The sequence below is a fragment of the Eulemur rufifrons genome, chromosome 14, assembly GCF_041146395.1.
Source record: "Eulemur rufifrons isolate Redbay chromosome 14, OSU_ERuf_1, whole genome shotgun sequence".
In the NCBI taxonomy this organism is placed as follows: domain Eukaryota; kingdom Metazoa; phylum Chordata; class Mammalia; order Primates; family Lemuridae; genus Eulemur; species Eulemur rufifrons.
This window is the reverse complement of record NC_090996.1, coordinates 18,548,618-18,575,634: the sequence shown is the minus strand read 5'-3', so window position 1 is coordinate 18,575,634 and position 27,017 is coordinate 18,548,618. Positions and strand designations below refer to the sequence as shown.

The 27,017-nt window shown below is 53.6% G+C and overlaps 2 protein-coding genes across 2 annotated transcripts in view; one reads left to right on the top strand and one right to left on the bottom strand.

Moving 5' to 3' along the window:
• The first annotated feature begins 369 nt into the window (after nt 1–369).
• Nucleotides 370–15,586, top strand: KDM8 (lysine demethylase 8). The gene is made up of 8 exons (XM_069485893.1): nt 370–470; nt 5,068–5,597; nt 7,491–7,657; nt 8,721–8,853; nt 11,464–11,508; nt 13,174–13,323; nt 14,294–14,386; nt 14,477–15,586. Exons 2-8 carry the CDS (start codon nt 5,100–5,102, stop codon nt 14,639–14,641), a joined length of 1,251 nt encoding a protein of 416 aa, XP_069341994.1. The 5' UTR covers nt 370–470; nt 5,068–5,099; the 3' UTR covers nt 14,642–15,586.
• A 3,966-nt stretch (nt 15,587–19,552) lies between these two features.
• The window catches only part of NSMCE1 (NSE1 homolog, SMC5-SMC6 complex component), a 32,355-nt gene continuing 24,890 nt past the window's right edge, over nt 19,553–27,017 (bottom strand). Inside the window, exons 5-8 of the mRNA XM_069485917.1 lie at nt 26,477–26,623; nt 21,178–21,294; nt 20,242–20,362; nt 19,553–19,780 (exon numbers count right to left, since the gene is read on the bottom strand). Coding sequence (XP_069342018.1) covers nt 19,701–19,780; nt 20,242–20,362; nt 21,178–21,294; nt 26,477–26,623 — 465 coding nt within the window. The 3' untranslated portion in view covers nt 19,553–19,700. The remainder of the gene's footprint in view (nt 19,781–20,241; nt 20,363–21,177; nt 21,295–26,476; nt 26,624–27,017) is intronic.

The following is a 27,017-nucleotide window of genomic DNA, read 5'->3' as shown; positions in this document are numbered from 1 at the left end:
ACCCAAGGCTCTCCCATTTTCTCTCGTGGACCACTTTTTCGGCCTCCACCCATCTGCACCCTGATGCTCAAAATAAACAGCATTTTGCTACACATGAGGCTTCCTGTGTGTCTCCCTCTCTGCTCCGGACCTAACATCTGTAAAACAGGGAGAACTAATAATCGTACTTGCAGGGAATAGGTTAAATGGTGGATATGTAACTGCTCTGCACGTCACGGGGTGGCACAAGACACGGAGGGAACAGGCCAGCCCCTGGGTCGCCTCCACCCTCCCGGCTTAAAAATGGAAGCGGGGGCGGGGCCACTGAATCAGTCACTCGGCGCTCCTCCAGGCACGCGATCAGACGAGCGCTGAGAGATCGATACTCGTGCTAGCCTGACTCCTCAAGAGCCGGGACTCCGAGTCCTCGGACCAAACGCAACTAGTCGTCGCCAGCCCCAAAGCGACTTCACACCGTCCGGACGCGAGAGGTCAGTCTGAGCAGCTCGAGTGGGCGGGACTCGAGTGGAGGGACCGGGTTGGGAAGGAGGGACGGCGCAGGCGTCACGTTAAGAGGCGAAGCGCGAAGAAGACAGCCTCGCGCCTGCGTCTTGGAAAGCCCCAGGTCGGCTCGATCCAGCGCATGCGCCTTGAGAACGCAGCGCAGGCCGCTTTCCAGCTGGGCGGCGCTACCCACTAGAGGAAAGGCCCTGCGCGTGCGCAGTGCTCTTCTTATGGGAGTCGTTTTGTGCATGTGTGAGGCTCGTCCCGCGCCAGTCTGTTGTGCGCTTGCGCAGTTGTAGATGTCGTGTTGGTGCTGCTCTAGTGCGTTTGTGTGTTTTTAATGTTCCTGTTGTGTTTGTGTCCACCGTTGGTGACTAGCCGTTGCCCCCGGGCTGCATGGCCTTTGTCGTCGGCCTGCAGCTGTGGAGCCGGCAATCCCGAATGTGAACCGCGAGAAACGTAGCCCCGGAAGGCGCGGGGAGGGAAAGGGCCCGAGGCCTCGGGCGGAAGGCTGGCGTGGGGTGCGCGGGGACCCGGTGGGGCCGCCCGAAGGAAGGGTGTTTGTAACTCGGTGTGCGTTAACGCTGAGCTTCGGTGTCGCGTTTCCCAGCAAAGGTGGGTCACCGTGCTCAGAATGGTTGAATGGAAGCCCAGAGTCAGGATGTGGAGAGGTGTTGGGGCCCCATCGGCGGCCCAGACCCGAGACTGACTGTATGGCCCTTAGAGAGCCAGAGGGACCCTTGTGTGGTTGAATAAAGCTTCCAAATCTCTCTGAAAAGTTTTGCGAAGCTCTTGCGTTTGCACAAGTTCCGGGGGTGGGGGTACTGCAGTGAAATTGAAGAAATTACAAAACTGTGGGCAGCCTGTTCCCAGAGGCCAGATACAGGCTGATCCATCCCGGAATCCCCTTTGGAAGGTACCTGCATGGCCAGCATGGTGCTTTCAGAGTGGCCAACCTGAGAGCCTCTGAACCATGGTCTCCCCCAGCCAGCTTAAGGACTATCCAGGGAGGTGCTTTAGAGGGGCTGATGTTTAAAAATAATTCAAGAGAATTCTGGGCTGACAGTGGGTGGCTTCCTAGAAGGCAATATTATAGCCACCAGGAACCCACTTTGGCTGTTTACTAACAGCAAATCGAAGGCCAGTTTGCATGGTGAACTCTGGGTGGTGAATTTGCAAAGTCCAGACCTGAGTCCATTCACGCTGTTTTATGCAGCCTTTACTTGGCTCCTTTGTGTTTTTAATATGACCAACAAGAAGCCTTTTATAAGGCTTATCTTAGGCCCATTTATAAAGCCAACACAAAAACCACCCAGAGGTTAGCTGTACCTCTGGTACAACCTTTATCTGACCACACATTTCCAAGACCATTTCACATACCAACAGAGGAGATATTATGTAAGGAGCTTTTAGGGGCTGAATTAAGTCCACTGAGAAAAGCTGTTTTGTGCATCCTATACCTGATCTTCCCCTGCTGGCGGATGTCATGAGACTAGTGCATGTGGCACTCTGGAAGGCCAGTTTGCAAAGCCAGTACACCAGACCACATAGGATGTTCCTATACCTGACACTCCTCACCCCCTTCAAAAAAGCTTATGACCAAAAAGAGGCCTTTTAAGGCCAACACCTGTTGAGTTCTGGGAGACCAGCTTGTAAAGTGAACATACAAGGTCACTCGGACTTTTTCACATGGCCTATTTGTGGGTGTCAGTTTGCCTGGAATAGCCCCAGTTTTTTGCTTTTCCATGCATAAATATTAGTTAATATTATAGCATCCTGATTTAGATGATACATAGTTAACCCACCTACACCTGACTACTAGAAGGCTGTTTTTACAACTTAGAATGAACCCTTTCATGTGGGGCTCTGGGAGGCCAATTTAAAAGCCAGTCTATGGTGCCACTGTGAAAGACTGTCGCACATCTTGCTCTTTTTTTTTTTTTTTCCTCTTGCAAAAAACTGGCAAATCACACATCTTATTCTTGACTGCCTCCTCTGGAAGGCTGTTTGTTTAATATAACCTTTTATAAAAGGCAGTTCATTGGGGAGTTCTGGGGAGCCAATCAATAAAGCAAGGCCATGAGGCCACCCGGACGGTCTCTTCTTCTGGAAAACTGCTTGATACAACTGTCAAGAAGCCTTTTTCTCAGACCAGTCCGTGGGGGACACTGGAAGGCTGATTTGTAAAGCCTGAGGCCAGTCATTAAAGGCAGTTTCGTGTCGTCTGCACTTGACCTTGCCAGGAAGGCCACCTCAGATGGGCGCCATCTCAGATGGCCGGTCCTGTGAAGGCTGCTGCTCCCGGCCCACGTGAGGCCAGCACCCCTGGAGGACTGTTTGACACAGCCAGCGAGGAAGTGTTTCCCGCAGCCAGACTAAGGCTCATTCTCCTGTGAGGCCATTTCACGGTTATGGGTACAACAAACAGAATACTTCCATGGTGGTGTAAAGAAACTGTGGAAAACTGGTTTGTAAAACTAAGACAAAATCCAGTTTCATCTGGGCTCAGACAAGCCCCAATCTGTAGGGAAGCCAGTTTTTAAAATGGGTCACAATGCCACTTTGGAAGATGTTTCATACACTAGGATCGGCGCCTCTCCTGAAGGCTGATGTGGCAACTAATTTAAAAGGCCAAATCATGAGAGACTCAGGGAAGCCTGTGGAACCGGGCCAGAAGACGGATAGTGGCCAGAGTGCGACTTCACTGGGGAAAGTTTCTTCATGCTGCAAACACAAGGCCTCGGAGGAGCTTAGTGAGACCTTTTGGGAGGCCATTTCACGTGGCTCATACAGAGGCAATTTCAAAAGCCATTTTGAAAGCAAACTCATATAGCTGTCCTGAAGCTCCCGTCTCTGGAAGGTTGTCATGCAGTGTCAACGTACCCAGATATCCCAGGATAGTCTTCCCACGCAGGGTCCTCATTCTTAATAACATCTGCAAAGTCCCTCTGGGCATGTTAGGTAACATATTCACAGGTTCTGGGGATTAGGATGTGGGCATCTGTGGGGGGCTATTATTTGGAATAATAATAATAGAAGTTACTGTATTAGGGCAGGCTAACTGCTGTAACAAAAACCACCAACACTTGGTAGCTAAACACAATACAAGTTCATTGTTTGCACGGGAAGCATACCTGTATGGGTATTCCTGGTTGGGTGGCCTCTTCAGGCAGCTCTTCCCCAAGTAGCAACTTCCTTTCCTCTTGTGGCTCTGTCGTCCCCTAGAGCCTCAGGGTCCCTCACTTCCAGCCAAGTGAGTGGAGGATTGTGTAGGAGGTGGGAGGTGTTTATCAGCCAGGCCTGGAAGTGGCAGACATCACTGCCATTCACATGAGCTAGGACTTGGAAGGGTCACATTGCATTGCAAGTGAGACCTCAGACCTTATTTAAGAAAAGTCTCTAGGGAAACCCAAAGACACCAGGGGAGGCGAAAACACAGAGGAAATTTTAATATTCAATTCCTACAGCTACAGCAAACAGTAAACAAGACATAACTCCTAGCAAGTGAGACTGGGAAATGTAGTCTAACTGTGTACCCAGGAAGAAGACAAAGATTTTGGTGAACATACAGCAGGAGCTGGCAAACCATATGTGGCCCACCGTCTGTTTTTGTAAATAAAGTTTTATTGGAACACAGCCATGTCCATTTGTTTACATATGGTGTATGGCTGTTTTCACGCTGCAATGGCAAAGTAGTAGCGACAGTGACTATATGGCCTGCAAAGCCTAAAATATTTAATATCTGGCCTTTTCCAGAAAAAGTTTGCTGACCCCTAGCATAGAACGTTCTCTGCAAAAGTATGATGGTCCCTATCTCTTAGCACCAAATGATACAGGGCATGTAACCACTGTTGGGATAATACCTAGATCAGAGTAGCACAAATGGATCCTCATAACTGTTTGTGAGCAGTAGAGCCCATTCACGTCTTAGCACTTACTCCTCAGGAATGGCTGCCATCTGTATATGATACCCAGGCCACCAACTATGACATTGTTCCTTTTTGTGTAGGTTTTCTGTATTTCCAGGTTTCTTCCTGGGAAGTTTAGGTAGTATTCCTTCAATACCTTTACTGACTGCTTAGTATAAGCCCGACTCTGCTTTTAGGCTCTGGGAAAACAGAGAAATAAGACCTGTTCTTGCCCTGGAGGAGCTCACAGTCTGGTGTTAGAGAGACACACGTGTAAGTGGGTATTTGCAGTACATGGGGACAAGTGCTGTAGGAGAAGCTCAAGGGCTGTGGGAACACAAAACATGGTCTGAGAGTCTTAGCATATTTGACCTAGGGGGTCATTTAAGGTGGGCCTTAAAGAGTGGATAGGAGTTTGCCAGGCATAGGAGGAGTGTTGGAGGCATTCCAGAGAAGGATAATACGTGGTGTTTCTCTCTGAAGAAACATTCATCCAAGGCTCACTGAGTGCCAGGTATTGTGCCAGGCTCTGAAGATACAGCGGTGACCCCAGATAGATGCGGGCCCTGCCCTCGCAGAGCCTCTGCCTGGCAGAGAAGACCATTGTTGAAACGCTGTTACAGATGAGATGTGGAGGCTGTGCCTGGTGTCTAACTCCTGTTTCTTCCCCCTCCAGGCACTCGTCCAGCCGAGCTGGCAGTGGGCCAGATGGGTGAAGCCACCCACCGTCCTGGAGACCCCCTGGCAGGAGCAGGTGCCCTCTGGGAGGCCCTCAGAGCCCTCCTGCCGGACACTAAAGAAGAACTGAAGCTGGACCTCAGCGAGAAAGTGGAGAGGAGTGTGGTGACGTTGCTGCAGCAAGCCACTGAGCTCTTCTACGAGGGCAGCAGGGACGAGTGTCTGCAGACGAGCGAGGCAATCCTGGACTACTCCTGGGAGAAGCTCAACACGGGGGCATGGCAGGACGTGGACAAAGACTGGCGACGGGTCTACGCCTTCGGCTGCCTTCTCAAAGCCCTGTGTCTCTGCCAGGCGCCTGGGGATGCCGCCACCGTGGCTGCAGCCCTGAGGGTCTGTGACATGGGCCTGCTGATGGGGGCGGCCATCCTTGGGGACATCCTCCTTAAAGTCGCTGCCATCCTCCAGACACACCGCTCTGGAAAAAGGCCTGCCCCCAGCTCAACGCAGGAGCAGCCCGGCACAAAGGTATCCGGGTGAGATTGTTACCGAGCACACCAACAATCCGACGCCCCTGTTCTGGAAACAGCGAGTCGGCTCTCCCCCGGGGCGAGGCCGCACGGCACGCAACCCCGCTCGCTGAAAATAGCATCTCCTTTGATTTTGGAAAAGGAGCAACTCTATCCATCTTGTAAAAAAAACAAAAAATCTTTTTTCAGTTTCTGCAAAAGCCATGCTCTTTCAGGAGAGAGGGAGGGGGGAAGCTTTGTGGTTCCCGAGAGAAACAGCTTGAAGGAATTGTGTGGGCGAGAGCCACAGCCAGCTGTTTCTTTCAGCTTTTTCTTGGTCTGCTTGTTGAATATCACCCAGGCGAGGTGATGCTTTCTGGCTGCCCCGTCCCTGTGCTGCTGAGTTTAGATGAGACACGACAGCTAGCTGACTTCTGTTCCCAGGGCCACTCTGTCCTGCCCCTCGGGTCCATGCGTGTGTCCTGCTGGTATGTGAGAGCGTGTGCCAACGAGCACCCGCCAGGCCCAGAGCATGGTTTGCTCAGAAGCTTCCAGTCCCGGGGCTGACACGCAGGCCTCGCTCAAAACACCCCTGGGCAAGTCACCAACCTCCTCTGAGCCTCAGTTTCCTCATCCGAAAAATGGCAGTTAGTGTACCGACCTCCAGAAAGAAAAGACTAAGAATGCACTAGATGCTCGGTAGTGGAATTATGGGGTGTTTCTGACCTTTTTCTAAATGTTTTCCTGTGTCTTCAGAATTTGCTACGATGAGCATTATTTTTATTTAAGAAAAAATGCAAGTGGATGCCATTCAGCAGACGTGCATGTAACCAAAATTAAAGGGAATCCTACAAACAGGGAAGAGAAATTTTCAGCAAATCTGTCAGAGAGTGAATATATCTCTATTATGTAAGGAATTACACAAATCAATAGGGGGAAAAAAACCTGAGTCCCAGGAGGGAGACCAGGAACACAAACAGAGTATTTGCGAGGAGGAAATAGATCTGTTAAACAAACCTGCGGGAAAATGTTCAACCTCACCTCTGGTTAAAAAAATAAAAGAGATGCAAATAGCAAAACCAATGAGCCAGCCATTTTTAGCTATTCAGTTAGCAAGCGAGGTTTTAGATGATAGTGCTGTTGTCAAGCGTACCATGATGCTAAGGGCGTGATGGTGCGTTGGTTGAACTTTTACAGGGCGGGACAGACACGCAGATAGAGGGACAAATATCTGTTTCCTTTGACCCAGGGACTATACTGCCATCCCCAACCAAGTCTGTCCCAAGGGAATACGGAGGCAGCTTCGTGCCCAAGGTGGTCCTCTTGGTGTGGGACGGTGTGTTAATAGCAACAGGGACTCTGGAGTCAGCCTGCCTGGGTTCAAAGTCCCACGATGCCACACCCCTGCCTGCGACTCAGGCAAGTGTCTTGGCCTCCCTGTGGCTCTAAGAGGGGCGTTTACCCAGCAGCTTTTCTGAGCACCAGCCGTGGCCCGGATGTGCCAGGCTGAGCGTACGGCACACAACAGCCCCGGACCTGCCCTCCTGGAGCTTACGTTCCAGGGAGGCCGTAGAAGAATTTCTTCTCTCGGGTGGTGCGAGGCGGGGGAGGCTGCTTCAGACAGGATGGCCAGGCCCGTGCAAAGAAATGGCAGAATTTATGGCAGAATTTCTGCAAAAGCAGTATATTACTTTTATAATTGAACAAACACCTTTAAGGAAATGGTAAAGAAAAGAAGCACCTTGAGCTCCTACTGGGCACATAGTAGTAGCAGCAGTAATAGCAATAAATGCCGTCTGTTGTGATTAGTGACACCTAAGCTTCCCACCACCGAAGCAGATTCCCAGTGGAATGCCTCTGATTTCGACTTTCTGAATTTGTTGCCACTTTGTTTTGTTTTGATTTGAAACAGAAAGCCAAGAATGACCACGGTTCCATCCCAGATCTGAAGTTAGAAAGAGCAGTGCCCCGGCTTCACCGTCCGTCCCTCGAGCATTTCCGGAAACAGTTTTTGGTCCCACAGAGACCTGTGATCCTGGAAGGTGTGGCTGACCACTGGCCGTGCATGAAGAAGTGGAGGTGGGTGGTCACCGGAGGGCGGTGAGGTCCCCAGGGCTCCCCGAATTTCTCCTTCCTTCATCCCCAAGTCAGTCCAACGTGCAGACACGGCACTACCAGCCCTTAAGGTTGGTTGCCAAGGGGTTAAACAAGAATTAAAAGCAAGGCCTCTGAATTTATGCCAGAGGTTGTAAGACTCTCCCTTCTACAGCTAGCTTGCCCTAGGCCGTTCCTTAATGAGTCCCTGAGTGGCAGTCTTAGGGTAAGTCTATTATGCAATTTTGCAGGATCTTAGGAATTCCCTGGGCCTGCTCCGGGCCCTACGGCTAAGCTGGGAAGTAACCCACGAGACAGCCCCTTCCTCCCATGGCCTCTTGTGCTAGATTTACAGTGGGGAGATGTGACCAGGCAGCTGGAGAGTGGCCGTGGTGCCGCAGCTGTGCCTCGTTTTAGAAACAAGGCGGTATCTCTCGAGGAAGGTGGGCGAGTCAGCCTGACCTGTAGGAGTTTAGAGGAGGGAGGGGTTGCCAGTGGGCTTGTGTGTGGAGGGATTCTGACTGCAGGCGCCGTCCCCACAGCAAGCCTTCGTTCTACTGCGGACCAGGCGCCAGGACAGGCACTCGCCATGTTCTGTGTCACCTGATCCTCCCTGGTTCCCACGGGACAGGGACTCAGAGAGGTTGAGTGACTTGCTGAAGGTCCTCTGGTCTGTAACCAATGAGGCTTGGAGTTTGGAGCCCACGTGCTTCACCCCTGGGCTGCCCACTGTTTGCTCACAGAAGGTTTCCCAGCTCGGGAACAACATGAGCAAAGAGAGAAGTTAGGAGGCTCCTGGCCAGCAGGGAAATAGAGCGGCTGGCAGACCAGATACGCTGGGTCGATCTGCAAAGCTACACAGCGCTTTGTATTAGCCTCAGGCAGGTAACCCACCTCTCTGTGCCGAAGTTTCCTCATCCGTGAAGTGGGGGTAACATTAGTCTCTATGCCATGAGGTTTTATGAGGACTGAGGGGAGCCACATGGGAAACACGCTTGGCACCATCCCCAGCAAGTGTCAGCGGTGACCGTGCGTTTGTCTGTGATAGTTTGGAGTATATCCAAGAGGTCGCTGGCTGCCGCACTGTTCCGGTGGAAGTGGGTTCCAGGTACACAGACGAGGAGTGGTCCCAGACGCTCATGACTGTCAGCGAGTTCATCAGCAAGTACATCGTGAACGAGGTATGTCATGGGCTCCTTCCCCTAATGCCCACGGGGAGAACGTGGCGCGTCTGGGCAGATCGCCTCCGTGCGTTGCAGTGGGAGTCTGTGGTCAGTGGGACGGCCAGAGAGAGCCAGGCCACCAGGCAGGCCACACGGGGACTCACTTCCGGTTCCCTTTTTCTGGTACAATTCAGTGGTATTTAGTATATTCATAAGATTATGCAACCATTGCCACTGTCTAATTCCAGAACATTTTCATCATCCCCAAAGCAACCCCACACTCATTCATGATCCTTTCCCATTTCCTCTGCCCCCAGCCCCAGGCATCCTGTAATCTGCCTTCCGTTTCTGTGGATTTGTGAGTTCTGCACATTTCATGTAGACGGAGTCACGCAACAGGCGGCTTTCTGTGTCTGGCTTCTTTCACTTCCCGCAATGCTGTCCAGGTTCACCCTGCCGTGTGGCATGTGTCCGGGCGTCGTTCCCTTTTACGGCGGGGCAGTGCTCCCTCGTGTGGGTCACCACGTTCTGTCCGTCCGTCCCTCGTGGATCGCTCGAGTTGTTTCCACTCTTTGGTTCGTGTGAAAAGTGCTGCCGTGAACACTCTCATGCGAGTTTTTCTGTGGACGCGCATTTTCATTTCTTCCAGGCGTATGGTAGGAGTGGCATCGCCAGGTCACACGGCAACCCCCGTGTTTAACTTTTTGAAGCACCAGCCGCCAGACTGATTCCCAGAGTAGCTGCACCGCTGTGGCATTCCCGATCCTTGACAGGGCGGCAGATGGCTGCCTCCTCCTGAGACCTGGGGCGGAGTGTGGAGATGTTGACCCGTCCCGTGGGCTGAGACCAGGGGAGCCTGTAGTGGGGGCACAGACCCCCAGGGGGATGGGTCTCTGGCCCATCACAGGGCGAGAGTGGAGCATGGGTGCTCTGCGGACTTTCCCACACTCCCCTGGCAGCCCCGGGCCCAGGAAGGTTCTGATCGGATTTAATCGTGGAATTGCCGCAGTCCAGACCAGCGACCGCGCTGGCTGGGAGTTGCCCCATCAGCCTTGTCAGCGTCGTAACCTCGCACTCCTGAGGGACCACCCGGAGCCCCTGCCCCTCAGCCCTCTCAGCCTGACTCCCCCTCCTCTGTCAGTGCTCACAGACGGCTCTCCCTGCTGCCTCCCGCGCTCCCCCGCTAACCTGTCCCCTCTGCTCAGCCCACTGTCACCTCGAGGCCCAGGAGAGGAACCCCTGGCTGGAGAAGGTGCCATGTCCACCTCTGCCTTTAGGAATAAACCTGGCTGGAAAGGCCCTGGCTGTCGCCCCCTGCGGGAAAAGCCGGGCTCCCAGAGCAGGGAGGCCTAGCCAGAGGGGTGTGCACGGAGCAGGGGACGGTGGCTGTGGCATCCAGCAGCACAGCACTGAGTGGGCCCTGTCCGCTGCTGCTGCGGCCGTGGCTGGTTACCTAGCCTCTCCCATCCTCAGTGTCGTGTCTCTGGGTTAGTTAGTCGGAGGTTGTTAACGCCTAATTCATCACATCGTCGTGAGGATTAAAAAAGGTAAAGGTCTCAGCATGGCCTGGCCAGCCCGCGGTTAACGTCCTGGAGCAGGAAATCCGTGAGGGTGGCGACTGTGGCAGAGCGGGCTGTGCCAGTGCTCAGCACAGGGGCTCGCGTGTTGTGAAGTGTCAGGGACGTTCTGGAATGAAGGAGAGGGCGGAAACCCAGAAAGCCTCTGGGGAACCCTAGAGAGGGACCTTCGTCTCCTTTCAAGCTGTTTACCGCAGAGCTCATCACACAAAGGGGAGAGCTGCCCAGAGGCCTGTCCGCTCTGGAACCTCTCAGCTTTGGGGCCCTCTTTGTAAGCACGCGTCCTCTCATCCACTGATTGGCAAACGATTCCACAAAAGCGTAATACCCCGTGCAGGCAAAGATGTAGGAAGATGGGTACTCACGTTAATTGTTGGTGAGAGTACAAATGATCGAACTTTGTGGAAAGTAGCCTGGCAGAGCTATTGAAATTTAAAATACACATACCCTTGACTCAATTTTTCTACTTTTGGAAGCCTATACTACATAAATATGAGGACCCATATATTAGGCTGTTTACTGAGATGCTTTGGCAAAACAACCTGAATGTCCACCAATAGGGAGACAGTTGAATTAATAATGATGTATCCTGTTCAGGGAACCTTATGTAGCCCTCAAAAGAATGAGTCAGATATGTATGCATTGACCTGAAGAGATATTCATGGTATATCATTAAATGAAAAAAGCAAATTGCAAAGTAATAACATATAGTATGAGCCCATTAAAAACAGACCCTCATGTGTCTGCAGCCCTTCATTTTTCATTTGAGGGGACAGCCTCAGGGGGCCAGGGTGACTCGCTCAGGGCACCCCAGGTGGCAGGGGCAATGCTAGATCCTGAGTCTCCTGCCCTGCAGCCCAGCCCTGCCCCTGAGGGGGCTGGTCACATCTGCCCTGGATCAGAGGAGGGGACCACATAGGATGGAGTGGAGGGCTGTCCTCTGGTGGCAGGCTGGGGCCGGGGCTAGGGCTGGGGCAGGAATATGCCAGAGGGCATCTGTCATGACTAACAGGCTTTCCCTATCACCTCTGGTTCTCCTCCTGTGGATTAGCCAAAGGACATCGGCTACCTTGCTCAGCATCAGCTCTTTGACCAGGTAAGTCCGAACTACGCTTCCCTGTCCTTCCCCCACCCCTCACCCAGAAGAGATCAGTGTGGCAGGAGCTGAGTGGGGAGGTAGCAGGTTAGTCAAGGCCTGGGTGACAAAGGGTCGTTTTCTTGAACCCCCAAGATCGCCCGATTCGCGAGGCTTGGGGAAGCTGTCTCACCCCACTGCCTTTCTCACCAGGCGGAGGCTGTGCCCAACGTTTCTGCCCGAGTGGAGACAAATGCTCTGTGCCCACCGTGGGCTTCTAAAAGTAGGAAGCCAAGAATCCATGTTTGTTGTAGGAACTCTGTCAAAAAGATGTCGGGGTGCCTGGGGTGTGGGGAGCTGGGGAAGGAAGCAGGGGGTACACAAACACTAGCAGGACAGAGTGGCTGCTGTTCTCCCACACTGACGTGTCCTCCATGTTCATCACCGCAGACCCCTGCTGGTGGCCGAGACAGGGGAGCCCACGGGTGCCCTGTGTCTCTCCGTGAGCCCTGGCCTCATCCCCGAGGCCCCCAGCTCCTCCTGGAGCCACACTGGTCACCGAGGAGCCCGGCACCTTCCCCGCTGAGCCAGGCTGCGTGTGCCCTGCGAGACGCGTGCACGTGGCCACGTGCCGAGTAGCTGCAGCACCCGGTGCCCCCAGCAGCCCTGCCCAAGAGCGTCCCTCTCACCACATCCTCACCACCACAAGGCCTTATCGCATTTTCAGTCTTCACATATTTGATTAGTGGGAAACAGTGACTCACTGTTGATTTAATTTGGGTTTATTTGCTAATGAGACTGAAGCCCTTCCTTATATGTAATGTTTTTCTGTATTATCTGGTTGTGTTCTTTGATTATGGTGTCATTTATGTATCAAATCTTAGCACTTCCCGTATTAGTTGGTATGAAGTCTGTATATTAACCCCTCATTCACCACAGTTAGTTCAAGTAAGCTCCCTGGTTTGTTGGTCTTTATAGTCATTAATTTATATAAAATGTATGAATTGTGATTTCTTTACCATTAGTAAATTTTAGAAGATATTCCTCTCCAGAGATTTAGTGAGTATTCAATCCCATTCCTTTTTTTCTTGTTTAGAGACAGGGTCTCACTCTGTTGCCCAGGCTGGAGTGCAGTGGCCATATCGTAGCTTATTGTAACCTCGAATTCCTGGGCTGAAGTGATCCTCCTGCCTCAGTCTCTGACTAGCTAGGACTAGAGGTGCCCCCCACCACACCTGGCTAATTTTTTAATTTTTTGTAGGGGCAGGGTCTTGCTATGTTGCCCAGGTTGATCTCGAACTCCCAGCCTCAAGCAATCCTGCCTCAGCCTCCCAAAGTGCCTCCCAAAGGGATCACATGTGTGAGCCACCACGCCTGGCCTCAATCCCATTTTCTTTTCGTTTTTCTTCAATTTGATTTTTTTTAAGTATGTTTAACTCTTTAGAAAATAACAGCGTGGTTTATTTTTAAGTATAAAGCACTGGTAAGGGGTTTTTTAAAAGGAAACAAAATTATAACTCTTTTCTACTGATACTTGTTTTTTAAATTGTTTTTAAAATTCCTATCCACTAAAATATAGATATGGTCGTAGTGTGTATCTGAGTCCTCTGTCAGATAGACAGGTGACTCCAGTCTGGTATGTTGCAGGCTGGTCTCAACCTCCCCTGTCTGCTCTGACACCCGCAGATCCCGGAGTTGAGGCAAGACATCAGCATCCCCGACTACTGCTGCCTGGGCGACGGGGAGGAGGAAGAGATCACCATTAATGCCTGGTTTGGTCCCCAAGGCACCGTCTCCCCACTCCATCAGGATCCGCAGCAGAACTTCCTGGCCCAGGTCTTCTCCCTGCTCCTGGCCCAGCCGCGTGCTGGCCATACATCACCTACCTTTGAATACCAGGCTCCTGAAAGGAGAAATAAAAACCACTGAAAGGAATGTAGACAAAAATAAAAACTGAGAAATGGTACCAGGCCCGGGGTAAGACCCTCTCTCCAGTCAGGGCTGCTTCCAGGAGTGGCTTCTTGGACGGTGCTCACCCTGAGGTCCCCAGGCCAGGGGAGCGTTCTCAGGAGACGGAGAAGTGCCTGGCACGGCGCCCCTGGTCGCCCCCTCCCCTCCCCCTGCCTGCCATCCGGACCAGCTTCCGAATAGGGAGGGGCCGGCGGGGAAGGAGCTTTCTGTCACTGGATGGTCTTCCTGAGACCCGGGCAGAGAAGCGGATGTGTTTGCCGCAAGGGGAGGGGCCTCTCCCCACTGTTGTAAGACCACCTTGCTTTTCGTAGGCAGAGAGAGAGGTTTGATAAATAACATTCCAGCCCAGCCGACCAGTCCAAAGACGCAGTGCGATAGAGAGGCCAGGAGCTGGGCTTTCGGAGCCAGCCTGCCTGGCATGGACACCAGCTCTGTCACCTGTCAGCTATGTGAGCTTGGGCAGTTCATTTAGCCTGTCTGCCTCAGTTTCCTCACCTGTGAAATGGGGATGAAGATAAACCACCCCAGAGGGTTGCCATGAGGATTGAACAAGTTAATACACAGGAAGCACATAAACAGTGCTTGGCACATCAAGTGCTTCATTATTGTTGGCTCTGCTAGGGAAGTTACTGATTTGTAAAATATTTGAAAGGAAAACACACACTCGGAACTCTAAGCACATGTGTGGTGGGGAAGGGTGGGCTGGGTGCGGGGAACAGCACGTGGGAAGGCGCAGGGGTGAGGGAGGGTGAGGGGTCCGGGGACCTGCAGACCAGCGCTGGCAGCAGCAGGCAGGGAGGCCGCCAGCCGACTGATGGGGTCTCTGTCTTCCCAGGTGATAGGGAGGAAATACATCCGGCTGTATTCGCCGCAGGAGTCAGAGGCTTTATATCCTCACGATACACACCTGCTTCATAACACGAGCCAGGTGGGCATGTGGCACCTAGTATGACATCGCAGACCCTCCCCGCCTCCCCCAGCTGTACCTGGAGACAATGGCTTCTTTTGCTTTCTTCAGGTCGACGTAGAGAACCCCGATGTAGAGAAGTTCCCCAAGTTTACCGAGGCCCCGTTCCAGTCCTGCGTCCTGTCCCCGGGAGAGATCCTGTTTATCCCAGTTAAATACTGGCACTACGTGCGGGCTCTGGACCTGAGTTTCTCCGTCAGCTTTTGGTGGTCATAGCCAGGATGAGAGCTGAAAGGGCCCAAGACGCAAACAGCCATCACCGATTGAGTTGTCCCCTGCTCTGCCCAATCTGGGGCTGGGTCTCGAAGTCTAGGGACAAGCACAACTGAACCTGTGTCCTGAGGAAGCCGTCCCTGCCCAGGGGGCTGGGCTGCGGCACTGGGCAGGCGCAGAGCGTGCAGAGCCCCGGAAGGACATCCCGGGCAGCCCACATGCAGGCCTCGCTGCTTAACTGCTGTATGATTTGGCCAAGACACCTCACTCCACTGTGCCCGTGTCTCCATCTGGAAAAGGAGGGCCCAGGAGGTGGCACGTGTGCGAGTGCCCTGCTGCTGCGGGAGGCTTAGCTGCTGTTGCTAATCCCGTTACTGATCCTCATACCTTCCTTACCGTGACCGAGCCTATGGGACGCCGCAGCCTGCAGACTCTGGAGAGAGTGGCGTGGCCCTGGCCACAGTGGGGGGTCCTCACTGGCATGCTCAGGAGCTCCCCGCCACCGCTGGGAGCCTCGTGCCGTCCTCATTACTGACGGGTAACCTGCCTGCAGAGACACGCGTAGGTCTCTGGCTTGATGAATTTTCCACTGTGCACACACCCAGTAGCAGCTTCCCCAGTGAAGCAACAGGACCATCACCAGCACCTAAAAGCCCCCTCTTGTCCCCTTCTAGACGCTGTCCCCCAGGAGTAACTACTCTTTGGGGGAGGCTTTGGCCAGGGAGAGACCCGGGCTTCGGCATCTGTAAACTTGTTTGTAAACAAAACACACTGGTTTGTTTTGTTTATGTTTTGGCCGTTAAGACTTTCCCTAGGCCTCTGCCTAAAGACAGGCATGTCCCCCACAGCGGGAAGCCCCCTCCCCACTGGGTGGGAGAACCACAGATCGGACATTTCTACAGCGTTCTCTGGAATTCGACAACATGCATCACACCAAATGACCGTGAGGTGAAGAGTAATTCATTCCAAACCAAGCACAAAAGAAGACATTTAGACCCTAATAAAGCTAAAATAAATATATATATATATATATATAATGACTTGCTAATGCTCAAAGATATGCAAATTGAAACAAAGATACCTACCAAATTGACCAGAATCTTTCCAGCTCTCACACCCAGCGTAGCGGAAGGTGGGATGTCCTGCTGGCGGGAGTTCAGCCCAGCTGGAGTTTTGTAAAAACTCAGAACCTTGAACATTCATGCATACCTCGGGGTCTCGTGACCCCACTGCTAGAAACCCGTCCTAAGGAAATAGCAGGAAGACGGGCAAGGATGCACGTGCAGGATGTCATCGTGGCACCATCTGTAATAACAAGAAACTGGAGACATCCTGAATCGTGCTGGTGAGAAATGGCCCATCAGTACAGAGGAATATTTTGCTTTGAACTCTTCAAAGTCTTAAAGTCATGAAGAAATGCTGTGTCATGTTGAGTAAAACGCGCTACATTCAGATGCTACCTGCATGTGTATGTGCCATGTACACACGATCACACGTATGTATGTATGTGTGTCCCCCAAAGGAAATGCTCCAAATAAACTGTGGGTATGCTTAGGCCAATAGTAAGACTGTGGATGTTTGATTCTCTCTAATATTTCTTTCTCTATAATATCAAATGTTTTCTAATTACGTAAGCAGGAAAAAATAATTTTATTTTAAAAATCATTTGTTCAAGCAAAATTTCCTTGCTGCCTGTTGCGGGCAGCATAGGAGGTACCAGGGAGAGAGCAGGACGTACCCCCAGAGGTCGGGGAGCACTCAGCCCTTAGGGGGAGATGGCTCATCCCTGGTGATCACATCCCTGGGTGTGGGAAATGCTACAGGAGGGGGAGCCGTGTGAGGTGGCCATGCAAAGTGAGGGGAAGGGTGGGACAAGGGAAATAGAGGCCAGAGCTGGATCTGGAAGGATGTGCAGGGATCACCAGCAAGATGGAGTGGGCCTTGTGGCAGAGGGAACTGCATGGAGAGCGGGGACCGCTGCAGCCCAGGGTAGGTGAGGGATGTGGTACAAGATGCAATTAAATATGCAACAGGAGTAGACTGCAGGCCCCTGAGGCCAGGCGGGCTAGGACTCCCTTGGTTGTGATAGAAACCCAGCTCAAACTAGTTCAAGCAAAAAAAACCGAAACACATACATTGGCTCCCATAGCAGAAGGGTGCTGGGGGGTGCTCCCAGAACTGCAGGTGCTGCAGGGGGAGCCCAGGCTTCAGGCCCCCACCCAGCTCCTCTCCCTCTCTGGCTACGCACTCATGTTTGCCTGGCTTCATTCTCTCCCCTTTCGAAGCCAGGCCTTCTCCCCAGGGGGCTCAGCTCTGTATCTTTGAAGGACCTGCAGCTTGTCCTTCAGCCCAGTCAAGAAACCCCAAGGAAGATTCCGGTTGGCCAGGCCGGGGCCCTCTGCCCACCTCTGGTGCAACCCAGAGCCACAGGAACGGCTGCTGTGCCTGGCGCCGGTGCCTGGTGGGCTGCAGGCCCACCCCGGGCACCTGAGCAAAGGGGTGGGCAGGCAGTGGTAGGCAGCTGGAACCCCAGCCACTAATGCCCTCCATGCCCAGGCCAAGCAATTTGACCTTCATCACATAGGTCTGGGGGCCTCAGCGTTTGAGCAAAGATCATCAGAATCCACATTTTTGAAAGCTAGCTGTTGGCATGGGGGAGGACATGCAGACCATGGGACCCACGAGGAGGCCATGGTACTCCAGTGAGTGGACTGCTGGAGGCACCAGGCGTGCAGGGAGGGACAAACAGGAAGCAGTGGAGGAGGCTCGGCTCCCTGGTCAGCGGCTTGCAGGGAGATTGTTTATTCCCCTCTCCACCATTATTAATAGTTATTTACCTAATTTCTCATATGAAGAATTTATACCAGATAGCAACGCCACCAAAGGTAGTGAGGCATAAAACAAGAATGCCACCAGGCCTGGCATGTGCACCCTTCCTGAGGAATGGCAGCTGTGTGGCTGCAGAGGAGCCATGACTCACAGGCCCTGGAGTGTGACTTGCACCCCTTCCCCAGCCGAGGGACGGGCGGCTGTGGCTCCAGCTGCCAGGGCCCCAGCCATCCCCATCTCATCCATTCCCACTGGCAGGCCCCACGTCTGCCTGAGCCACAGCTGACAAGTGGCTCTTCTGTAATGTCATGTGCCTCCAAAGCCCGCAGTGGAGGCCACTCCCGTTAACACACTGATCAAGGCCTGTCTGCCTCAAGCCAACATCCCCTGTGAGATGGGAGGAACTCAGAAGAGGAAACCTTCGTGACTGAGGAATCGGTCTGGCCGACTAGAATCCGATTCCAAGGTCCACCTTTCCTAGACTGGTTCTGCCTTCCTGCCATGTCTACGAGCCACCTCATACCTTTCCAGGAAAACCCTTTCTGATTAGGCTGCTGAGGCTTCTGTTACTCGCCCGACATGCTGACTGAACTCCCCACCGAGTCAGGGCGCCCACCGGACTTACCAGCAGGCTTGTCTGCCCACTGATGAAGGGCTGTGTGGGGTCCCAGGCTGCTTTACTCATGGGGAGGTGGGCGTGAGGGACTGAGGGGCCTGGACTCAGGTCTGGGAGGGTGACCCCCCGCAGGTGCCATCACTGACCGTGCCCCAGATGCCCGCCACGCACTGGGTTTATGGAGGTGAACAAGGCAAAGCAGCCCTGCTACATGGGGGAAGCCACCCCACCAATTCAGTGCCCACAGAGCATTCCCCTGCCTGGTGACAGCACCTTCCCTTTGCTTAGGGAGAAGCCCCTGCTCACTTGGCCACGCAGCTTGGGAGGGACTGCCCCGCCCAAGGCGCTGGGCAAGCTTGACTTCCTAGTGCCATTTGCAGTATCCGCTCCCCACCTCCTCGATGTCCACACTGGAACTTGGAGCCGTGAGAATGCTCCCTGGGGCATGGGGAGCCACTGAATGAGAGCCACCCCTCCTCCTGACACTGGGGCGTGGGGCCTGGACGCAGGGCAACTGTTCTGCTACCATGAAGAAAGTGTCTGGGTGGCCTGGGAAATTACCTGCAGGCCCCGAGCAGGAGGCCAGCTCAGTGAGATCAGAGCAGAGGCAGAAATACGATGCCTGGTGACATCGCTGGAACTGCTAGACCCAGCCTCTCCCGAGGGCCCCTCTGGCCAAGTCCTTCCTCATTCAAGCCAGTTTGAGTTGCCCTTTCTGTCACGACTAAAGGGTCCTGACTGATACTGGAGTGGACGAGAGGCAGGGAGACAGGGAATTCTAACAGTGCAGCAAGTGTGAGGACCAAGGAAGCGCAGAAAGCAGGACAGAGCACTGCAGAGGTGAGAGGCTGCCAAGACAAGAGCGGCCAGGAAAGGCAGAACAGCGGAGGGCTCAGCGCACAGCAGAGGGAGCACCGGCAAAGGCTCCAGCGAGAAGTCGGAGGAAGGAAGCACTGCACCCTCAACAGTGGAGCAGGAGCCCCCCGTGGGTCTCTAAGATCGTCCTGGAGTGGCAGCTGGACAGGACCCCTGACGACTGTGTGCAGGAGGGCCGGAGGAGGCAGCATCTAGGCTGGAGCTGCTGGACGGGCAGGGTTGCCAGTCAACTGCGCATTCAGGCCAGTGGCATCTCAGGCCAGGAGAGGGTCGAGACTACGGGGAGCTGGAGAGAGCAAGGCCAAGGCCAAGGCTCACAAGTCCAGGCTTGGGGCTGGCCAGGTCCTGACAGGACAAGTGCGCTAAGCTGGGACTGAAGGCAAAGCCACCCTGCACAAGGACAGTGAGCTGCTCTGGGCCAGCAGTAGCTCTGGAACAGGGCACTGTCCTGCAGGAGAAGCTCTGCTGGCTTTGCCTGCCGGAGCCCAAACCAAGGATTCCGAGTCATCACTTGAACTCCAAGAAAGAAGGAAAGGCCACCGGGCAAAGCCGCATACACAGGGGCTCCAGACCACAGAATGAAGATGCAGCAACTTAAAACAGTTTTATTCCAAACTTGTTAACAATGAATGTAAAGAACAAGGAGGTAATTTGTGTAACATGTGAAACGCTGATGCCCTCTTCCGGGCAGGGCTGTGGCCAGGCCACCGAGGCAATGGGCCCTTCAGCAGGGAACAGCAGCTAATGCTGCCTGGACCGCAAGGACCTTCTGTTCGATTTGGAGATGCCAGCCTCCCTGTCCTTCTCAGGGTCAAAGACTTCTGTGTATAGAAAAAGCCAGGAAGACACAGCGAATGGCAGGGGCTGGTAGCACAGGGACACCAGCCCAAGTCGACAGCTACGTTTCCTGTGCCAAGGATTCTGTCCTACATCCCTAACACTCTTCACTGCTAGCCTTCCTCCCCAGCCTGTGAGGAAGGTGGAATTGTCCCGATTCACAGAGGAACAAACTGAGGGAGCTGCGGGTGCTGCTTTCACATGCCCCTCTGGAGAGGGCTGCCAGACAGATACCTGCATGTGTCAGAATTTCTGCTGCGTTCTAGAGAGCCTCTTGGAACTGTGCGAGTCGGCCTTCACTTCCTACAGCAGCTGCTTCCCCCTGTGGGATCGCGCTGCTGACACAGACCCCCTCTGCAGCACTCTCGTCTCCAAGGCCTTCCCGTGTCCAGGCACTGAGATCTGCTAGCCCAGCCCAGCCCGTGGGTGCCTGGGGACCACGTACCTGGGATCTCATGGGGCCAGTAGTCGTTACAGTGGGGACAGCGTGGCTCAGAATTCGACTTGAAGTACTTGGCCACACAAGGCAAGTGCATCCTGATCCCACAGGTTTCGCAGCTTTGACCCTGAAACAAGAAGGGCCGACCATGGAGCTCATGCGGCCTGCAAGTTCCACAAACCCCCAGGGCAGCTGTGAGGAAAATGGCCGGCAGGCGAGAGCTGTCTTCCAGGCCCCAAATTCATACTGATAATCCCGATGTCCTTAGTACGATGGGTTTTACTAAAGAATTCTGAACAAATGACCACAGCGGAAGAAGCTGAAGGCTCACAAGGCCACCCTAGCAGCTCTCGGGCTCCTGCACTCAGACCTGCAGGTGGGTGTAGACAGCCACAGCTTTCAGAAGGCAATCTGGCAACATGGCTCAGAAATGTTAAAAAAAAATGTGTACTTTGTCCCAGAAATTTCACTTGTAACAATTCAACTCAAGGAAATAATTACCAGGTGCCCAAGGATACATGTGCAAAGAGGCCCATCATAGCAACTCCAATCACAAAAAGAAAAAATTACAAAATGATAAAAACCAAAAAGGACACAAGTGTCCAGTGCTGGTTAAATGGCTGTAAAGCCCTGCAAAGCATCAGTGTAAAACAGATGACTCAGGAAACAACAATCAACATAGAAAGATGTTCATCGCGAAACTGCGGTTACACAAAAGACGCAGGAGAGCATTCCTGGAGAAAAATAAACAAAGCAAGAGCCCTGGACTAGAACAGCAGAGCCAGGGAGTTGGAAAGGCGGCACAGCCACATGGGCAGAGTGGGAGCAGCATCTTCGAACACATCTGGGGACAGGGCCTCCATCCGCCCCTACTGGGGGACGTCCCGGCAGTGTCAGAGGGCTGAGCCCTGGGGAACGGGCGCACACCTGCCCCATGGGTACCTGGATGAGGAGGCTGTGGCAGATGTTGCAGATCTTCACAGAGTCCGGGTACGTCTCCCGGATGTACTGCTCCATCTCCAGGATGGCCCGGCCATGCAGGGTGAACTCCCCTTCCTTCTGCGGGGAGAAAGGGAAGTGGCTACCCTCAGCCAGGCCGTCTCCCCACTCAGTACCTCTGTCCCCTTCTGCCATCCCACAGGCCAAAGCCCAGGCAGACACAAAGGTCTGGACGCTCCTCACCCCTGCAGGTTTCCACCAGCCCTAGCCAACCAGAGTGAACCATGTGCCCTTGCAGAGCCTCAGCAAGGAAAACTGAGACAAAGACCTAAAAGGCAATGGAAGCAAGGCTCCCCAAGCCCTGCACCTTCTTGGTACGTTGCTTGTGCCTTCAGACATGACCAATCTATCAGCACCGAGATCCCAAATGAGGCACTGTCACAGTCCTCCTGCAGGTAAGGACACTGGGGCCCACAAAGGGCGACAGTCTCCCTGCAGGTAAACCCACTGCTTCCATTCCTTGCCCTCAGCCACCCCACCCCACTCCCCGAGAGTAGCATCTCCAGGGCCTCCCAGCACTGCTGCCTGCAGCCCCCAAAGGGACCATCCGAGATCACTTCTGGCCACACCACTTTACAGACAGATGAAGCTGGAAGGAGCGCAGAGAGGCAAAGCTGGGTCTCCTGGTTCCCACCTCTGGGCACAGCCCACACGACATGCGGCCTGAAAAGCCTGGGAGAGGCAGGAAGCACACCAACAATTCGGCTGCCCCAGCCAACCCCACTGCCAACTCAGGAGAGAGGGGGACTGAGGGAGACCCATAGGGAGGCAAATGTCATGGGAACCCATGCAAGTCAATTCTGCCTCATCAGCGTCAGCTAAGGGATCAGGATGTGGCCTGTTAAGCACTGCCGTTACCGTCTGATCCTCTTCCCTGGAGTGCAGCAGGGAGGTCCCAGCATGGAGGTTAGAGGCTGGACACAGGCAAGCCTGAGGGGGTCTGGATGGGAGGGAGAGGGCTCAGGCCTGGCCAGGAGATGGCGCCACTGAGAACAGAAACCTGCCGAGTTTCCCTGAGTGCTCACTGCCTTTTCTGCTATTTTCTACAACAAGCAAGAGCTTATTGTAAAATTTGACAGTTAGACACCCTCCAACCTGTTTCCGCCTCCATCCCTACCATGCGCATGGAAGGATAGTGTTTGTGTAACCTGGGCTCAGTACATTCACTCTGGGCCACCAGTGGAGAGGCCAGGGGACCACTGGAGGGAGACATGGGCAAACGGATGTGGAGTCAGAGAGCTGCGCAGTGACCGCAGGGTGCCTGAGAGGGCAGGCTGCGTGGGTTTCAGGAAGGCAGGAAGGCTGGAGCACCAGGCACTGGTGTCCTGCACCATGGCTGTCACTGTGTGGACAGAGGCTTTGTGCCCCTTCAAGTGCTATGTGACTTGGTTCCTTCTCGAAAACTCCCAAATCCATCATACACTCCGTCCCCACGGCCACCACCCGATTCCACCCTCACCTGCCCCTAACTGCTCTCCCTGACCTTCCTTTCCACCAGCAATGTGACCTCTACAGAACAAGCCCAGCCCTGTCACTCTGCCTAAATCCTCCAGGGCTTCCCACCATCCTTGGGCTGAAGAGCCAAGTCCCCAGTGTGCCATCTGGCAGGCCCATCTTGTCCACTCTGCTCATGGTTTTCATGTTCAGATCACCCTGGCCTCAGCTCCGGGAGCACACTGTGACCCCTCTGGCCACAGGGCCTTTGCACAGGCTGACTACCCACCCAACCCACTGCTAACTCCTCCACAGCCTTCAGCTCGACTGTCATGTCCTCAGCTTAGGGCCAATTAAAGTTGACTTAAAACCAAGTTTCCTTCCCAGCTGTAACTCTACTTCAACGAGATAACTGTGTGACTGATCTTGGGCTCCCCCAGCAGGCTGCAAAGCCCCACGAGAGCAGCAGCCAGGTCTGGATTTGCTCACTCCTGTGTGCCCAGCGTCTGGTGTGGGGTCCAGTACTTGGCAGTCCTGTGATAAGCATCTGAGAGAAGATTAAGCAGACCCTGCGCTGATGCCCAGGAGGAATGTCCAGTGCTTTGGTGATCAAGTTCCAATTCAGGCTCCAGCAACATTTACTAAACACCTACATGTGCCTGAAACTGTGCCCAAGGCTTATGGTTCACGACCCCACTCAATGCCCATCAGGGGAGGAGTAGGTGGGGTTTCCTAGTTCTCCAAAGAAGACCACAGCTCAAGTGATCTTCCAGGCCTGGCAATAACACAAGGCTAGAGACGCGCAGCCCCTGGGGTGTGTGGGGATTCATTCGGCCAGTCAGTGGGCGCCTGAGCTCCGATGAGCCACGCCTGCTCTCAGAGGCCTCCCCACAATCCGACCACCCTCCACCCCAGGGCCTCCTCACAGACTGGCAGCTGCCTCAGCACTGCCGTGCCAAGCCATAGTCTCTCCAGCCATGAGGTGTCCTTGGGGTGATAGACCCACCTAGAATGACCCCAGTTAGCAGGCACCCAGCTATTCCTATGGAAAGTCCCATTCTGAAAGGCCGAGGATCAGACTCTCAAACGTGGTCTTTCTGACAGAGGTGCTGCCCCCAGGAAGGCTTGTCAGGGGACCAGCCAGCACCCCACCCCACAGTGGCTCCTCCAAAGTGCCACAGATCTCAGGGCAACTCTCACCAGCCCATCCAGGTCAGAAAACACTGGGGCCTTCATGAAAAATACCTGGGAGCAACTAATATCCTCATCCTCAGGTGAGAAGCACAAACTCAGAGACCAGCAGCCATCTGCCAGAGGTGGTGGGGATCTGGAGGTGTCTCTCACTCCCCACCCCTCCCCACCAAGTCTGTTCCTCTGTCCATGTGAGGGCACCTGAGGGCCAGACAGTCAATAAGAGGAGTCCTACGGGGCTGCCTGGCACCAGGGCTGTGACAACCCCTCCCGCAGCAGCTCCCAGAACCTCTGTTCCACTCTCTCTGGAGCTCAGGGCCACCCTGAAGAAGGCGGTGCCAGCACGTCCATGTTACTGAGGAAGGCACAAGAGGACTGAACCCAGACCCAAAGCTCAGTCCAACAGACAGAGGCGGGGCCTTTCCTCTCTGTCACCTATCTCTCCAGGCAGCGAAGGGCTGGGCAAAGGGAAAATCTAATGCTAAAGTCAGGCGCACACCCTGTGGGCTGTACATGAGGATGTCAGCGTAAGCTAGATAAGCGCTCTAAATTATAGGTGCAAAGGGCTATGAACTGGGATGCGAGAGCCCTTAGCTCTAAAAGTTGGGTAACAGTTGACTTCAGTGGGTTTCTTGATGCGTATCAACATTTCCTAATCTTCCTACAATGAGCAGGTATTTCTTGTACCATTTTTCTGCAGGTCTTAAACCCTGGCCCTCTGGAACTTCATCCCCTTGTCTAATCATCCATTTAGCAGGCATTTACTGAGCACCGACAGTGCCAGGCACTACATCTGCAACAGGTGCCAACGATGAAACAGCCTGGCCTGAAGACAGACTGTACCACAAGAGAAAACAGTCAGTCATAACCTGCGCCACCTGAGATCATTCTCTATTGCCAACTACACCCTAGAGATGAAGAAAAACTATGACAAAGCCATTGATGGGGAGCTTCAGTCCCCAGGCCGGGGCCTGAACTTGGCTCTGCTACTCTCAGGGTGTTAGACATCACCCAGACCACTAAGCTGCAGTCTGTCAGCTAAAACCTGAGGTATGAACCCATCACGGAGCAGCAGGTGGATTCAAGGACAGGACACACGTGAACGTGCCTGGCAGATATGGGCACAGACCAGGAGCCCCGGCCTTGCCCTCATCCCCAGGAACCTCTCCTGCACTTTCCTCCCATCATGTACCCCAGGAAGTGAGTGCAGGTCAGGTTGCCGGGGTGAACCCACTCCATAAAGAAATCAGTAACTCAGAGCACGAACTACCACAACCCAGTGGCAAGCTCTCCCTGGAAAGGAAGTGAATAATCTCTTTAGCCACAAGCAGCAGTCTCCAGCCAGAAGCCTAACCATCAAGCGGGGAAGTGGAGGGCCGATGTGAGCGCGTCTTGAACAGACGGGGGCACAGGCATTCGGGGGGGGCCGCGGGGGTGGGGAGGCACAGCTGTGGTAAACTTGGCCAACACCGAGCTGTCAGGCCCAGGCTTCTTGAAAACAGTGGTGCCTTTTGTGGAAAAAGAACTGAAACATTTGTTCTGCTGCAATCAGTAGGACTAGACCTGGGGGTGGGCAGCATCTAGAAACTGAATCTGCACTCCGGGCCTTTCCCAGCTCTCTATGGCCCCCTCCTGAAGTTTGTCTGCACTTCCTCTTTGCTCCTTAAGGGCCACTGCCTAAGTGAAAGAACCTGGAGCACTGGCCCTGGGCAGCACGCTGCTGATAACAAGAGCAATGGTAACAACAGCCAGGTAACAACGATTCCTCAGCCAGCCTCCTCCGGTGCCAGGCAGCCAACACCATGCACACCTTACTACACTCTCATTCCTGCTCCATCCACCCAAATGCCCAGAGGTGGGGGATACTATCATCCCCATCTTACAGATGCGGAAGTCTAGGTCACCTAGCCCAGGGTTCAGAGCCAGGTCAGACGCTAGAGCTGTGCTCTTAAGAACTGAACCACACTCTGCCTCACAGTCTACAGGCCAGAGGCTCGATCCCAGAGCCTGAATCCCTGGGCACCGCTCCTGGCTTTGCCGCTTCTGGCTGTGGCACCCTGGACAGCTCATGTAAACTAACAGGGGTGGGAGCCAGATTCTCCTGCCAGGTCACTATGGATACACATTAAAACAAATAAGGGACGGCCGGGCGCGGTGGCTCACGCCTGTAATCCTAGCACTCTGGGAGGCCGAGGTGGGCGGATCGTTTGAGCTCAGGAGTTCGAGACCAGCCTGAGCAAGAGCGAGACCCCGTCTCTACTAAAAATAGAAAGAAATTATATGGACAGCTAAAAATATATATAGAAAAAATTAGCCGGGCATGGTGGTGCATGCCTGTAGTCCCAGCTACTCGGGAGGCTGAGACAGGAGGATCGCTTGAGCTCAGGAGTTTGAGGTTGCTGTGAGCTAGGCTGACGCCACGGCACTCACTCTAGCCTGGGCAACAGAGTGAGACTCTGTCTCAAAAAAAAAAAAAAAAAAACAAAAAACAAATAAGGGACCTAAGAGGGCTGGCCTGGCTCCACAATCATCAGCGGGATACAAATATGGTTTTGGAGGAAAAGCTGTTATTCACTCTGAAAAGTACACTGGGCTGGGGAAACATCAGGCAAAGTACCTCAATCAGCCATTTGTTTTGTGCAAACTTCTGCAGCACCTGCTCAGCTTCCTTCTTCCTCATCTTCTTGCCTTTAAGTTGATCAACCAGGTTCAAAATGTTTGTGGAAGATGCAAAGCCAGTTTCTGAGTCCATAATCAGGTCCAGCTGGAAGAAATAGGAAGTACCACATTCATCTATTAAATTGGCAAAAACAACTTTTAAGCATAACACCCATTCTTGCAGGAATGCCGCACAACTACTCAAATTACAGGCAGAACTATACACTGGTACACCTCCCCAAAGCAACTTTAATATCATCCCAAATAATCTTAATGTCCAAAAATCAAGAAAGATCGCCTCACCTCTCTTGCCCCCCACCCCCACCTCCCTGAAAACAGGGAGGCTGAGAAATGAAGTACTGAATAAATGAGGCGGCACCTCTCCTTACTCAGAGGTGGGCAGGACAGCAAGGGTGGCGTCAGTGGCAGGCTAGAGCCAGGAAAGACAGGAGAGCAGAGCCAGGTGGGCCAGCGAGAGAGACACCTCGGGCATTGTAGAG

Excerpts from the sequence above, each read along its gene's own strand:
- KDM8 (XM_069485893.1), top strand. The coding sequence starts at position 5,100 with ATGGGTGAAGCCACCCACCGTCCTGGAGACCCCCTGGCAGGAGCAGGT. Across the intron at positions 5,598-7,490 it reads AGGAGCAGCCCGGCACAAAG|AAAGCCAAGAATGACCACGG; the intron begins GTATCCGGGTGA and ends GATTTGAAACAG. Across the intron at positions 13,324-14,293 it reads AGCAGAACTTCCTGGCCCAG|GTGATAGGGAGGAAATACAT; the intron begins GTCTTCTCCCTG and ends CTGTCTTCCCAG.